Raw genomic sequence first — 15,706 nt, 5'->3', positions numbered from 1 at the left:
CGAGGACCAGCGAGACCTGAATAGGTTATCTAGGGAAGTGGTTGAAACCCCATCCTTGGGGGTGGGACGAACACCTGTCAGGGATGATCTAGGGCTAGGTTTATTTGGTCCTGCCTCAGCACATGGGGCAGGACAAGATGATCTCTCGAGGTTTCTTCTAGCACTATATTTCTATGATTCTACCATCACCCAGCCTCTTATCTTTGCCAGACAAGAAGGTGGATCTTGACTAGAGATTAGCCCGTTCAGAGCCAAACATTCCCAGCATTGTTGGAGGTGGGGGGAAGGATTTGGATCAGGTGTTCCCGATAAGATTCAAAAACTGATACGAAGCTGTGTGGTTTTTTCATGTATTGCACCGTTAATCCGTCATTGCCACAACGGATCGTTGAGGTTATGTGGTTCGCAGGATTCCAAAGAGGAAGCCAGATGGTCTAGGTATATTTAATCCTGCCACAGAGTGTGGGGATGGACTCGCTGACCTCTGGAGATTGTATGGTCTCATTAGCCGTATAAATCACAGAAATGCAGGACTGGAAGCAGAGGTATTGTAGCTCATACTAAACATCAAGAGATCGGAAGGGCTATAAACCTTTCTGTGTCAGTGCATAAACCAGCCTCTAACAACTGTGGGAAAAGGGGAGATTTCTGCAGGGGAAGGTTATTCCTACGGCAGGGTTCTTGCACTTTTCTCTGAAGCGGGTGGGGCTGGCCAAGGCCACAGACCGGACACTTGGCTAGACAGCCCTTGGATCTATAGGCATCATCTCCATGGGGGCTCCGGGACTCAAGCACCCACGAGGGAAAAATAGCAGGTGCTCAGCCCCCACGGGTCCCAGCTGTTTGGAGGCTGGGGAAGGCATGTGGGGAAGGGTGGAAAGCAGCGAGCAGCAGGGCGGGGATCTCAGGGGAGGGGTTAGAGCCAGGGCAGGAAGAGGCGGGGAGGGGGTGGAGCAAGGGCAGGGCCTCGGGAGTAGGGGCGGGGCCTCGTTCATGAAGGTGAACCTGTGCTGGAGTCCGATTTTCACAGAACCGTTAAATTCACAGGCCAAACCCAGACCAAAGCATCAGTGACCAGGACTTCATGGAAGACAACGAAGCAGCGCCCAGGCCCGCACTGGCCCAGCTGCTGTCGCATTGTTACCTGCATTCGGAACGTCTCCACCTACGTGCCGCATGCCCCATTGCTCAGCCCTTGTGGGTTTAAACTCTCCTTCAGAAGTGGAGACAACGTCTGAAGTTCAGGGCAAGAAAAATCACCAACGTTCCTCACTGATGAGCCAATCGGGAAGCAGAGTGGGTGCCTAGCCTGTCCAATTGGCTCATGGGGGAATCATTTTGACCTGCGCCGCAGCCAATCATTTGGCAGAGGAGCTCTGATTGGTTAACGGCGGGATGTAACGGAAATATTTAAAGTGGGCTCAAACCACCAGCCCTTCTAGAAGCCAAGTTCCAAGTATAGAGGGTGAAGGGCCAGGGGGGAAGGCCTGGAGCAAAGGTATTGAGAGGCTTTATATAGATTATTTCGGTGGGAGGGCGGATACATATTACAAAGGGGAAGTGGAGGCCCGTGGTCACTCCGAGTTCCAGCTGAGCTGCGTCATCTCCTGCTGGATGGCACTGAACTTGGGGCGCAGGCTGGGACTGGCTTCCCAGCACCTCAGCATCACGTCGTAAACTTCCACCGGGCAGCGCTTAGGAGCTCGCATGCGGAAACCTGCCAAGGCAAGAGAGGCTGGAGACACACAGCACGGGGGCCGGTAGCTCTGCGGGGGACTGGGGCAGGAGCTAGCCCTATGTACGGGACAGAGGTATTGCAGCAGAGCCAGGAACTGAACCTGGCCTCCTGAGCCTGAAACACATGGCCACCCACCACCTTGCGCCCCTTGCCCAGGACCTGGGCTGTGATAAACACCAGCTCGCGCTACTTGCCTCGCTCCACCTGGCTCACCACCTGCTGGTTCGACATGCCGGGGTAGGGGGCGGCCCCCAGGCTGAAGATCTCCCACAGCAGGACCCCATAGCTCCAGATGTCGCTCTCCGTCGAGTACCGGCCTGTTATCAACCCACACGGGGGACGTTAGTGAAGGGGGCCCGATCCCGTAGCCCTTTGCCACGTGATCAGCAGGGTTACCCGTGAGGCTAGGGTAAGCCACCACCGCGTCCCCAGAATACAGGACACTCCAGTGGTGTCATCCTGAACGAGAAAAGTACCGGTATTTCCCGAACTGCATGGGCCCGCCCCGGCCTGAGGGCATCCTGCCTTCACCAGTGAGGTCACACCGGGGAGGGTGGATCAGTGTGCTCTGCACCAGAGCATCCTCCGGTGTCCAGCTGATACCAGACAAACCCAGGAGAAAAATTGCTACTGTCCCCTCAAACCCTAATAGGGGGTGTGTTGTTGGCCTTGACCAGCCTCCCCTGCCCCAGACCTTCCTGGACCCTGGACCCTTCTTCCTGCCCCAACCGCTGTGAAATCTCAGCGAGGAGCAAGCTGTTCCCACGCCCCTGACCGTATCTCAGAGCCTCCGGCGCCGTCCACTTGATGGGAATGTGCTTCATTCCTCCCCGGGAGGTGTAGACGCCGTTGGCCTCCTGCCGCGACATGCCGAAGTCGCTGATCTTCAGCACGTTACCTTCCCCCACCAGGCAGTTCCTGGCTGCCAGGTCCCTGCGGGGAGAGGACGGAGGGCTAGACGCACCCTGGCGCTGGCTGGATACTCCCTGGATGCAACAGGCAGGACTGGCCAGCAGGGGAGCTAGACAAAGAACCTTAGTGCTGGACTTTGTTCACTCTTTGGGGCAATCGTTAACCCTCTGGGTGCCTGGGGTGTCACCTTAGCCTCCCGGCAGGTGCTGCAACGGGGGGGGTCTCATCCATACCTGTGGATGCAACCGTTTCTCTCCAGATAGGCCATCCCCGCTGCTGCCTGAACTGCAAAGTGGATGAGGTCTGGAATCCAGAGGCGGCTCCCCTCGGAGCGGAGGAACGATAAGAAATCCCCACCTAGGTGCGGGGAGAGAGAGAACAAAAGACCCAGATGATCCAAGCCCCTCACGCCAACTCACCAGCTATGGCGGGATTTCAATCTGCAGTCAAACTCAACTGCTGCTTTCACTAGGTTTTGCACAGGAAATAGGGCATGCATGGACTTCAGGCCGCGACCCCCAGGTGGTGACATTCCCAACCGTGTTGCAGCAGGCCTGACATTGCACCCAGGACGCAAGGGGCACTGAGGTCACAGGCAGACACGCAGAGCGTGCTGTTATGCAGAGAGTTCTCCTGCTCACCGGACACCAGCTCCATGACGATGAAGACAGGCTGCTTCCGGGCACACACGCCAATAATCCGGACGACGTTCGGGTGGTTGTAGCACCTCACGATCCTTAGAAACAGGAAGGAGCAGCGGGATGAGGCCCTGAGCCGACAGGGCGGGACCGTCGCCCGTTGGTCCGTCAGACCCCATTGCTGGCTGACCTGGCTTCCATGAGGAATTTGTGCTTCGTCTCCGGGGCCAGGTGCTCTCTGCAGGTTTTCACAGCCACGGGGGTGTTGTCATACGACAGGCGGCCGCTATACACCTCCCCGAAATTCCCCTGGGGATGGAGAAACAGCGGTCGGGGGGAAGCGATCGGGCAGTAGCGCAAGGCCTGCTCGGGATTACATGCAAAAGGGAAATCAGCCCCAGCCTCTCCATAGAGAGAGCACAGTGTGTGCACCCCGCACTTGGCAACATGCTGCAGCCACTGCCAGAACAAAAGGGCAGCTGTCTCCACCCACCGCCGGAGTGCTTCGAAATTTAAAGGGGCTGCACACCCAACTCCTTCCCCTCAAACTATGTCAGGGTTTCAGCCCGCGAGCTTTGAAGCCTGGAGAGCTTTCTAGCTGCCTGGCACGACGACCCCCTGCCAATGTGCCCTTGCTGGGAAGGATTCCCCTCTAGGGATTAAAGGAGAGTTTGGTCCCTTCAGTCCTTCTGTTCTATGCAGGTTCCTAGACAGAGCCCATCACCGTGGTATCTGGGCACTTCTCCTTGCTTTCGCTTTTGAGGCTGCAAGTGAAGCGGGGCCCACAGCACAGGTGGGTTTTTTATGCTGCGGACCCATCCTGCAAACATCATCCCGAGACCCGCCAGCTCATTTTGCAGAGGCCACTGAGCTCCCAATGATGTCAAGGCTGCACCTGAGATGCCAATCACAGCGCCTAACAACAAATCTTACAGCTCAGCGGCTGTGTGTCCTAGCGGATAGAGCACTGGATGGGGAGTCAGGGGGATCCGGGTGCTATTCCAAGCTCTGCCACTAGGGTGACCTTGGGCAAGTCACTTCCCCTCTCTAGGTCTCAGTTTCCCCATCTGCAAAATGGGAATAATGGTATCCGCCTCCTTTGCCAAGTGCGGGGCATTCTAATGATGAAAAGTGCTAGGTAAGAACTAGGGATTATGATGTATGATCCAGATGTCCACTGCTGCTGACTCAGACAGGCACCACAGATTCTTCCCATCATTGTCCTTCCCTCCCCTTCCCTTAGCAAGGCGCATTACATTCCTGTCCACTCTCTAGCCCCCTAGACCCACCGCCCCTCATCACTGCTCCGAGAGCCTTTTACGGGACGCAGCAGCACGAACCCGTCAGATCCAGATTTCATAACACGGGACAAAGATGGGACGGCAGCTGCTGCATGAAATATTCACGTTGCCCTGTGGTTAGCATCATTGTCTCAGAGCTGAGGACGTAGCTAACAAAAGGGACTAGGAAGAGAATGCCTCAGGCAGATACAAGCACCGCAGAGAGGTGTCACTTTTCAAGGGATTTTGTCCATATGCTACTAGACACGGCGGAGGCAACGAGAAGATACATTTATAGTTCCCTCTAGAGCATAGAAATGTCGGGCTAGAAGGGACCTCGAGAGGTCATCTGGTCCAGTCCCCTGCACTGAGGCAGGGCTAAGTATTATCTAGACCAACCCTGACCGGTGTTTGTCTAACCTGCTCTTAAAAACCTCCAATGACGGAGGTTCCACAACCTCCCGGCGAACTTGTTCTAGTGCTTAACTACTCTGAAAAATCTCTCTTGCTCCAATTTAAGCCCATTATTTCTTGTCCTGTCCCCAGTGGTTAAGGAGAACAACGTATCACCCTCTTCTTTATAACAACCTTCTATGTCCTTGAAGACTGTTGTCACGTCCGCCCTCAGTCTTCTCCAGACAAAACAACCCCAATTTTTTCAATTTTCCCTCATAGACCATGTTTTCTAATCCTTTAAATCCTTTTTGTTGCTCTCCTCTGGATTTACTTCCGTTTTTTCCACGTCTTTCCCGAAATGTGGTGCGTGGAACCCAACACTTGAGGCCTTATCAGTGCTGAGTATAGCGCAGGGGTGGGGAAACTTTTTGGCCTGAGGGCCACATCAGGGTATGGAAATTGTATGGCGGGCCATGAATGCTCACGAAATTGGGATTGGGGTGCGGGGGGTGAGGGTTCTGGCTAGGGGTGTGGGCTCTGGGGTGGGCCAGAAATGAGGAGTTCAGGGTGCAGGAGGGGGCTCTGGGCTGGGGCAGGGAGGGTGGAGTGCGGGGGCAGGGGTGCGGGCTCCAGCTGGGGGTGCGAACTCTGAGGTTGGGGCTGGGGTTGAGGGGTTTGGTGTGCAGGAGGGTGCTCTGAGCTGGGACCGAGGGGTTCAGAGGGTGGGAGGGGGATCAGGGCTGAGCTCCCAGAGGCAGCGGCATCCTTCCCCCCCTCGGCTCCTACATAGAGGCATGGCCAGGCGGCTCGCCTGCGTGCTGCCACATCCGCAGGCATAGCCCCTGCAGCTCCCATTGGCTGCGGTTGCCACGGAGGCAGTGCTTGGGGTGGGAGCAGCATGCAGAGCGGAGCCCCCTGGCTGCCCCTACGCATAGAAGCTGGAGGGGGGACATGCTGCTGCTTCTGGGAGCCGTGCAGAATGGCCCCTGACCCTGCTCCCCAGCTGGAGCACTGGGGAGGGCAAGCCCCAGACCCCGCTCCCCAGCGGAAGCTCAAGGGCCAGATTAAAACCGCTCGTGGGCCAGATGCAGCCTGTAGGCTGTAGTTTGCCCACCCCTAGTATAGCGGAAGAATTACTTCTTGGGCTTTGCTTACAATACTCCGAGTCCTGCTAATACATCCCAGAATGATGCTCACTTCTCCTGCAATAGTTACAGCATTGACTCACATTTAATTTGTGATCCACTATAAACCCCAGACCCTTTTCGGCAGTACTCCTTCCTAGGCAGTCATTTTCCATTTTGTATTTGTGCAATTGGTTATTCCTTCCTAAGTGGAGTACTTTGCATTTCTCCTCACTGGATTTCATCCTATTTATTTCAGGCCATTTCTCCAGTTTGTTATATCTTACATACTACTGAGCACGTGGAAACTGAGATTTTCAGAGGCTTATAATTTGGTCAAATTTGAGTGGAATTTCCAGGGAAAAGGCACTTCAGTGACCCCAGGGTGACTTGCTTGCAAAATACAGTCCCTGCTTCAAAGCATGGCTGTGTTAGAGCTTTGCAAGAAAACGGTTGGAGAATTCTTTTAATATGAGCAAAACAATCCTAATCACGTTCTCGGAAATGGAACCATTTTAGCTGCAACTTTCCAAAGAAATCAGCCCAGCATGGGAAATTTCAGCACAAATGGCTCAAGGCTGTTAAAGTTTATATGCAACTGAAACCAGCATCTTAGAGTGGAAAGTGCCAGATAACTTTAATTATAAGCATTGCTACCAAATCTGCCTATAACATTATAGATGCACAAAGAGAAAACACCCCAAATTGGTGTGTGTGTGTGTAAGATTCAATGCAAATCTGAGTCCCTGGTTCTGGAAGCTGAATCCCATCCCTGCCTCCCAGTATCTGTATCTCCAAACCCTGATGCTTTTACTTTTGGGGTACTACTCACTCCTTTAAGCTTCCAAAAAACCCCCTCTGTGCATGGAGAGAAAAGCCATTTGCAGAGTTAGAATCATAGAAATGTCGGGCTTCAAGGACCCCGAGGGGTCCTTAGGGCCAGCCCCCCACGCTGAGGCAGGATCAAGTAAACCTATATCCTCCCTGAAGATGGTTTGTCCAACCTGTTCTTAAAAACCTCCAGCAATGGGGAGTCTGCCACCCCTCTGGGATGCCTGTTCCCCTGAGAGTTGGAAAGTTTTTCCTAACATTGTAGCCTGAATCTCCCTTGCTGCAGATTGAGCCCACTGCTTCTTGTCCTGCCTTCAGTGGCCAAGGAGAACAATTGATCCCCATCCTCTTCATAACACCCAGAAGATATTTGAAGACAGTATCAGCTGCCCATTCAGTCTTTTTTTTTTCTTCTTCTCAAGACTAGACATACCCTTTCCCCCTAGATCGAGTTTTCGACATTTTTTTTTTTTTTTTTTATCAGTTTTGCTGCTCTCCTCCGGACTTTCTCCAATTTGTCCACATCTTTCCTGACGTGCGAGGCCCAGAACTGGACACAGGACTCCAGCTGAGGCCTCACCAATACCAAGTAGAGCAGGATAATTCCCTTCCGTGTCTGACATACAACACTCCTGTTGATGCACCCCAGAATGATGTTAGCCTTTTCCCCAACCGTCTCCCATTGCTGACTCGTATTTATCCGCTAGACCCCCCAGCTCCTTTTCAGCAGGACGACCGCCGAGCCAGCTATTTCCTTTTTTGCAGTTGTGCCTTTGATTTTTCCTTCCTAAGTCTAGAACTTTGTCCCCGTCTTCACTGAATTTCATTTTTGCTGCAGCATGGGGTGGGATGCACACACTGTGCTCTCCCCAGGGAGATGGCGGGCCTGATGCTCATTTATAGACTAGAGGCACAGAGGGGGCAGTGACTCGCCCAAAGCCAGGCAGGCTGGAACAGCGCCCTGGTGCCCTGACTGTCAGATTGCTGCCCTGTCCACAGTTCACATCAGGCTTCCTGCGTGGAGCAGTACATTGTTAACAGCCAAGAACGGAGGCACTTACGCTGCCCAGAAGCTCCCCCAGCACCACGTCCTCATGGCTCAGGTCCCATTGGGCCTACAAAAGAACAAGGCATCGGACAACAAGGACTGGAGACCACAGCACTGATAGCTTGCGTGGTGGGGCTGATTCTGCTCAGGGGCAAAGTCCCCTCGTTGACTGTGGGGATGGGATCGGGCCCCATGGGACAATGGGGACTGACGAGGGTTGGAGCAAACACAGAGAAATGGGCCTGATTCTGGGGCCGGCCCAAAATTTTCCATCCAAGCTGATTTTCACACCCACTCTTATAACCTTACCCATGGGGGCCCCATGCCCGCCAAGGGGGGGAGTGGAGCAGAGGTTAACCCCTTGTTACTGCCCCTGTCCCAGGCCCCCTTCTCCCATTGCAAGCCCCCACGGGATCTCTGCCATACCCCACACCCTCACCTGCCTGGGGGTCCCGGGCATGCAGCAGGGCAGCTGGCTTACCTTGGCGACCGGGTTCCGCAGGAGGAATGGGCACTTCGTGGTGAGCACCTGGCGTGATTGCAGGTGGTGGTGGATGAGCGAGGGGATGGTGGGTGCCCCCACCCCTCCAGGCTCAAGCTGGTACCTGCCCTGCAGAAGAGCCCAGATCAGTACAGAGTGAGCAGGGGAGGGGGGAAGTCAGCTGATTGGCACAGAAGCTGCCATTGCAGCTGATAGACAAGGGGAGTGTAGCGGCCAGGTTGGATGAGCCCGCTCTGGGGGGGGTCCCCAAATTTTAAAAACCATGGGAGGGAGCAGGGAATCAGCTGCCTTGAGTGAGCGAGAGCGTGTGCACTGCCCTCTGCTGGAATGAATCAGAACTCTACTGTGTGCGTTACAGGCCCTATACTGCTCCCAGCCAGTGGGGAGTCTCCCATAGCAGGGGGCCGTGCTTCTGGACCAGGTGGCTCTGAGTTCCAGCCCCTCTGCTGCCGTGCACTTCTGAACAGCAACAGCTGCGAAGCCCCCAGGTAGCCACTGATTGGTTACAAAACCCTATATTTGCATAGCGTCCTTCGGTCTACGCTGTAAAGATTTGGAGCCTGATTCTCCTTTATACTAAGGTCCCCTTTGCAGAGCGCTGGCTGCACGATGGGGCCAGCAAATTAGCATCACCATTTTACAGATGGGGAAACTGAGGCACAAAGAGGTCTAGTGACTTGCCCACAGTCTCAGCCGGAAATAGAAGCCAAAGCCCGTTCCTCTTTGGCGCTGCAAGTCCAGCCAGTGACTGCTGGAGGGACGGCCAGAGAACTAAGTGTCTTGATTCAGAGAGATCAATTCAACTACATGAACAAGCATGAGAACGGCCCTCCCACCAGACTACCATGTGACAGCACCTTCCGCCAATGTCCATGTGTCCTCGGTGGCCAGGCAGCACTCCTGGGGACCGGACGCTGGCTGTAGCCACGGCCTTGAGGCGATTAGCCCTTCGGCGGGCTGGCATGCACAGCCTGCGGGGCTCACCGTCACGTCCCCTCCCCACGGAGCTCCTCACCTTCCGGCACTGGATGATGAAATGCCTGCACTGTCCTCCAGCCAGTGCGGACAGGACATGGGCTCCTGGCCTCCCCTGGCTTGCGCGGACCAAGAAATCCCCCTCGCTGGTCAGCAAGGCCTGAGCCTCATGTCTGGGGAGCGAGCCGTGGTACCAGTCCTGCTGGCCAAGGGGCCTCTGGGCCACCGGCACCAGCGGCACCGGAGGGGGCAGCTTGTGGTCGTAAGAGAACAGGAGAGAATCTAGGGTTAGACGCTTGCCGGGCACCCATCTTTTTAAGAACTCACTGGGGCTCCTGCCTGGGAGAGGGGTTGGGGTGGCAACCCTAGAGATGGCAGACCGGGGCAGCCCCCTCCATGCCAGGCGCTGCTCCTTGCCAGCATGCCTCAATCCTACCCTGCAGCGCTCACCTCCCCAGCAGGATGCTCCGGGACTGTCACCCCCACCCAGACACTCCCATGCAGGGGCCAGGCCGGGCCAATGGACAGGGTGGCTCATTTGGGATGCGAATGCTTTTGCATTCAGTGCACCGAGACCTGCAAAAATTCATCTCATGCAGCGGCTATGGTGCAGCCCCTGGCAGGGACTAACGTTCCATCCTTGATGCTAGACACTGAATCTGGAGCAGCGGCCATTCCCCGTGGTTAACTGCAACTTCACTGGATCGTGTGAATTCCACCCACTCTCTTGCCCAACACCAGGGATTGAACCGGTGACCTGTACAGCACAAATCTCCACAACTTGAGCTAAAGCTCCCTAACCGGCTCTGGCTCAGGGACCAGCAACACACCCTGAGCTGTGGATCACACCAGCAGCTAAGCCTCCCCCCGGATCACTTAGGGGTTCCTATGGGGTTTATAAGGGACACACTTCTATGGGGCTTGCTGCCTCCCCCTTTCTCCGCATTGTCGCACTGTACCCGGATGGGTCTGATGGGGCGCAGCCTTTCGTAAGTGCAGCCCCACGCGTATTTCTGGCATGAGGGGCAGCTCATCCTTCATTCCACCTAGTGCCGTGCACCTGTAGGCCCTTGTAACGCAGCATGGGAACCTGCCACCCGGCCACACTCCGGGGAGCCTGTCTGGGGGGACAATGGGGTATTATGACATCAGCAGTCACGTGAGACCGGACAGACTCTGGGAGGAATGCGTAGGTTTGAGACATGCTCAGAGTTACACCCACAACAAGGCAGCACCGGCCCCACTGGCTTGGGCATGTAAAGCCAGGCTGGAAAATGACGCAGGTGAGAGTCCAACACCCCGAGGCTGAAGGAAGAAGACAGAAGCTGCCCCCAGAAGATGTGTGTGTATGTGTGAGGCGGGGGGATGTCCTAGAGGAAGGCAGGTCAGCCTCTGGGATCTGGCATTGAACAGAGCATGCTGGAGGGGGCAGCCCCGTTTGATGGCATTAACGCCAGGACATAGTCACGCGATGCAGGCCCTTTGTTAGACACATCGCGTCAATATACAATTCTATGCATTTAAAACCAATAGGACCTGATTCTCAGTTATGCTGAGGCCCCTTTCCACCGCTCGGGCCATGCCAGGGGACCTTAGAGAGAGTTTAAAGGGAATTTGTGCCCACTTTGCACTGCCAGAACTGTGGAAAGGGGCTTTAGACAAGAGTCTCCCAACCAGACCCAATCGGTTGTCTCCTGTGTTACCAGCCCCCCACAGAGAGGGGTCTGGCCGTAGAGACCTGACCTTCTTTATGTTTCCCCACTAATGCAGGCTGTTAGTGTATTGACCCTTCCCTGGGCTTGGCTCCTTCCCCTCTCTCTTTCTAGTCGGGTTTGCTAGAGATTTAAGGCCAGAGAAATCTGGCCTTAATTTCTCTTGGCCTCCCAGTCTGTAAAGCGGGGAGAATCACTGGCCTCTCTCCCAGCCGTTGTCCGTCTTCATGTCTATGGCAAGCTCTGCGGGGCAAGGACGCTCCCTCAGACCCGTGGTCGCTCCAGGCCCTCACGCAGTAGGGCCCTTGTCTCAGCGAGTGATGCTTTCATCCAAACAAACTGCAAGGGAGGCAAAAGACATGGAAAGAGGCCGCGCTGCTCGCTGTTTATACTTCAGCAACATCTGGTTCTTTTCCCAAGCTCCCTCCATAAGCCTTTTGACTCCCCGACATATTAGCGCTCCTGTCCCCTTTCCCCGCTCCATGCTAGTCCTGGGTGGTCTGTTACCGGCACTAGCAGCCGGAGCACCAGGAACTGTGCTTCAAAGAGCCCAGCTCCTGCGCCAACGGGCGGCGGAGTCTCTCCGGCAGGTGGGAAGTTTAACATCCCCCCCGCCCCGGCCTCTGTTGTCACAAACTCATGAAGAGTTTGCTCTTGGAACAAGGATCAGACCCGTAAACAGAGACTTCAGCTGCCGGTGGGAAGTGAAGAGGATCTGGCCTCAACCAGATTTTAACCCCGGGAAAGCAGAAGGATGACCCGTGGCTGGGTGGCCTGCAAGGACTGAACCCCTGGAGCTTAGAGCAGGATCACAGCCTCACAGCCTGTAGCTGACCCATCCATGGGCTAGCCACTCGGGGGGAGAGCAAGAGCCATGCACGGGTAGCCCAGGGCACCACAGCAAATCACTACATCAGCGGGTGAGCTGACTCTTCCTGGATTCCACGGGGCAGACACTGAGCCCTGCCCCAAACTGTGACACTAGACACCAGAGAGAACCACAGGGCTGCTGTGGGTCCAGCAGCCTCGCTGGACCCTGCCCCCCGACCAACTGATCAGTCCAGTCCCCTGCTGGGAGATGATGTCAGAGCTGCAAAGTGGAACCTGTGCAGAATGCCCTGTGTGACCTCCAGAAGGATGTCCCGGGGTGGCTCGTTAGCCCCTCCCAGCGAGGTTATGGGACAGGCTTTGAGTGTCCGAGTAGCACGAGCCAGACAAGGGGTCGCTGTGGACGCTTCTGACTTAAACAAAAAAAGTCCATGGAAAACCAGAGGGCTGCAACCCCTCCCCAAATGAAACTGGAAACATCTTATATTCAATACAAACCTCCTGCAGTTTGGACTTTTCATCCCCAAATCTCCCCCCCCACCCCCAATTACTGTCCCAGCCTTATAAACTGGATTCTAAATAACACGTCCACTCCACAACAATACAGTCACTCGGGGCCTGGATCTCAGATACTACTCCCTGCAGTACAGCGCCCCCTACTGCCACCCAGGGGTCAGCACGGACTCACTTCCCGCAGTAAAGCGCCCCCTAGTGCCACATGGGGGTCAGCACGGACTCACTCCCCGCAGTACAGCAGTTTGTCCTGCATCCCAACCGAAGTACAGTCGGGACGCCATTTGTCCCGATATTTTGTTTCGGGCGCAATTTTTTCCCCCTTAGGCAGCGGTGACAGGCCGGGGGAGCGCTTTTTCAATTGTTACACTCACCCGGCATGCCCAGGTCTTCGGTGGCACTTCGGCAGCGGGTCCGTCAGTCGCTGACGGGCTTCGGGGGCGGGTACTTTTCTTCACCGGCGGCGGTCCCGATATTTTGTATTTAGCATCTGGTCACCCTAACTGGGGTCAGCACGGACCCAGCGTGCCCCCTCCTCCTCCTCCTGTGCCCTACAGCACCCCCTCTGGCCCTGCACTCCGCACTGACCGCAGAGCGGACCCCTACGGAGCCACCCACACCGCCTCACGCAGCCCCCTGGGCTGCCAAATACAGCAACGGCTGAAAAGCACCCGTCCACTTTCCATTTGCCGATGAGTTCATTGGAGGCTCCTCTTTGCAGGATCGTAGCTGGCAACACTACCAGCCTCCTGAATCGTGTAAGCAACCAAGACACCAGTTAAAAATTCAGGAGAGATTTCTCTTGAGGAGATTGTTTTGACTCGAGTGAATCCAGCACACACATACACACACACACGGAGGGTTGATTTTTTTAATTATTTTTTTTAATACAGTTAAATCAACAGGAAACGATAAACCAATTAAAACTCCGTGTTTTTTTGGCGTTAATTAAAAAAAATTCCTCCCTTGCGGCAACATCTCTGGCTAAAGGTTTCTATTAATAGGCTTTATTGGCCAGCAGGTGTCTTAAAAAAAGAAGATTTTCTGTGGTCAGACTTTTTAAAAACCCAAACCTTCTGGGACTATTTCAGCATGCGCCAATCCCGGTTTTCCTCCTAAGATCCAGCTGGCTGGAGTAGATCTGCCGAATATTTTAAACACAAAGGCCAAGATGTTGCCGTGGTTCCTAATGGGTCTGCAGATCTATTCTGGAGTCCCCCGCCTTTCCCCCGCAAAATGAAATGTAATAAGGAGGCCGCATTTTATCAGCGGGCTGATGGTCTGTGCTACCCGTACATCGGACTCCTTTAAGGGAGGGCTCCAGTGAGGACCCCTGGAAAATGGCAACACCCCAAAGTCAATCATCCCTCTGGGAAATATCAGAGCCCCAAACTGTTTTTTTTTCCCTATCTTTTTTTTTTTCTTTTTTTAATTCTATTTAATTACAAAGAACTCCAGCTTTGGTACAAACCTGCCACCTGCTTCTCTGCTGCCCTCTGACACACCCCAGATCCCTTTGCTGGAGTTGCTGGATACTCACACGTCGGCAGGCAGCAACGTCCGGGAGGCCTTGGGATTTGGGGAATGCTCACATTCATCTGTTTTTCAGGGGGCGGGCAGGGAAGTGCCAGGACAGGGAACAGTGCTCCCACACTCCAAAAAAGTCTGGGAAAGGGCTGAACCCTGATGAGATCTCCCTCATTTCCAACTCCTTCCCCGCCCCCCCCCCCCAGCCCCTTTAAACATCACATTTATGAGCCTTTTTTAGGTTTAATCGTTTCTTTTAAAGGGCCAGTAGAACCACTGCTTATAAATACCCAGAGATGCTATTTAGGGCCATTCGCTGTATCTTTAAGGGATGCCGCCCGGCAGCTGTTCGAGAGCATTGAAAACAGACAAGGCTACAGCAGGAGGTCAGTTCCTTGCTCCCTCCCTTATGTTACACACAGCGTGGCTCTTCCCCAGAGTGGCTCGCACTTATCCTGGCTCAATGGCAACTCCGAGTCAACTGGGGTAAGCAATATCTTGCATAATTAACCAGTTCAGACATCCTTGACTGCTGGATCTTCCAGACATTGCTGCTGGGCACCACAGCAGAAGGGTTAAACCCTTCACCTCAACCTGCCAGGAGGCCCCTATAGTGTTGGCTTGTGCGTGTATTCGCACAGGCACATCTAGTGTGAGCTTCGTGCAACGTCACAGAGAATGGACCCAGACGGGAGGACTCATCCAGCTGGCATCTGACCGAACCAGCCAGGGGAAATGAATGTTTGTCCTGGATATCAGACACCTGTGGCTTCCTCCCAAGATCTGATCAGCTCCCAGCCAGGGACGGCAAATAATCCAAACCCTTCCAGTCCCTCCCGCCCCGACAAACTAAATAAATAAATTAATTGGCTCGGGAAGCCGTGGCAAACTGGCCACCCCCTCCCCAGGGGAAGGAATAAAAAAGGAGCTGTGGATCAAAGAGTTAAAAAACATCCCATGAGCCCAATGTCCTGGGGCAGCTCGGGAACCGGGCCATGGTCCTGCTCCCCCTCCACGATTTGGTTTGTATTTGGTGCAGTTTTTCCCAGGGTCTCTTCCCTCTTTTGGCCAGGGAAGTCTGTGGCAGCAGCTTCAACCCCTTGGCAATGGGTGGGCGGAGGGGTAGGGGGGTCGGTGCCCCTCTCTAGCTGTCCAAGGAACTGCCCTCCCCGTCCTTGATCTCCTGGCTGCTCTCCACCTCCTCGGGAATGTCCTGCATCCTCGAAAAATCTGCAAGGAACCGAACACCCCAACTGATGAGTTCATGCACCAAGACGTCATTAATTCACAGACTAACACCCCCTCCCCAGAGCACCAAGTCTGCACTAGGGGCATGGCATCATTCAGCCCCATTGTCCAGACAAGGAAACTGAGGCACAAGTGGGGGGGAGGACTTAGCCAAGGTCACCCAGATCCCAGGACTCCTGACTTCCAGCCCCTCCTGCTTGAGCCACTAAATCCTCCCCCTTCCCAAGGCTGGGAACAGAACCCAGGCGTCCTGACTCCCAGACGCACCATTCTGGAGAAGGGTCGGGGAATTGGGTGTTCCATTGTAATGCTTAGGGACACCAGAGACTGCCCAGTGCAGGACAGGTCCCGTCCCCACATCTCATTCACCCATTTCCACGTCGGACCCTAGGCAACCTTGCTGTCCTGAAGCCCCAAAGCTCCTGCTAAGTTGC

General features: G+C 54.8%; 2 protein-coding genes across 3 annotated transcripts in view; both read right to left on the bottom strand.

Annotated features, from left to right (window-relative positions):
* Positions 1 to 1,574: 1,574 nt before the first annotated feature.
* Positions 1,575 to 12,878, bottom strand: LOC144279897 (tyrosine-protein kinase Fer-like). Its single transcript, XM_077841602.1, has 12 exons — positions 12,872 to 12,878; positions 11,664 to 11,809; positions 10,505 to 10,565; positions 9,485 to 9,783; positions 8,449 to 8,577; positions 7,981 to 8,034; positions 3,479 to 3,597; positions 3,292 to 3,386; positions 2,884 to 3,007; positions 2,514 to 2,671; positions 1,933 to 2,055; positions 1,575 to 1,717 (listed from the first exon to the last, which is right to left on the bottom strand). Exons 1-12 carry the CDS (start codon positions 12,876 to 12,878, stop codon positions 1,575 to 1,577), a joined length of 1,458 nt encoding a protein of 485 aa, XP_077697728.1.
* Positions 12,879 to 13,367: 489 nt separating this feature from the next.
* Positions 13,368 to 15,706, bottom strand: part of ARHGEF2 (Rho/Rac guanine nucleotide exchange factor 2) — a 91,257-nt gene continuing 88,918 nt past the window's right edge. For both annotated transcript variants that reach the window (XM_077841234.1, XM_077841233.1), the window contains exon 22: positions 13,368 to 15,254. In XM_077841234.1, coding sequence (XP_077697360.1) covers positions 15,169 to 15,254 — 86 coding nt within the window. In that variant the 3' untranslated portion in view covers positions 13,368 to 15,168. The remainder of the gene's footprint in view (positions 15,255 to 15,706) is intronic.

The sequence above is a fragment of the Eretmochelys imbricata genome, chromosome 24 (genome assembly GCF_965152235.1).
Source record: "Eretmochelys imbricata isolate rEreImb1 chromosome 24, rEreImb1.hap1, whole genome shotgun sequence".
Lineage (NCBI taxonomy): Eukaryota > Metazoa > Chordata > Testudines > Cheloniidae > Eretmochelys > Eretmochelys imbricata.
Note: the sequence above shows the minus strand (reverse complement) of the source record. Positions and strands in the feature narration are given on the sequence as shown.

Bases quoted from the DNA above. Each gene is read 5' to 3' on its own strand.
- LOC144279897 (XM_077841602.1), bottom strand. The intron at 8,035-8,448 runs GTAAGCCAGCTG...GTTCTTTTGTAG, and splicing joins TGCGGAACCCGGTCGCCAAG to GCCCAATGGGACCTGAGCCA. The intron at 3,598-7,980 runs GTAAGTGCCTCC...CTCCATCCCCAG, and splicing joins TGGGGGAGCTTCTGGGCAGC to GGGAATTTCGGGGAGGTGTA.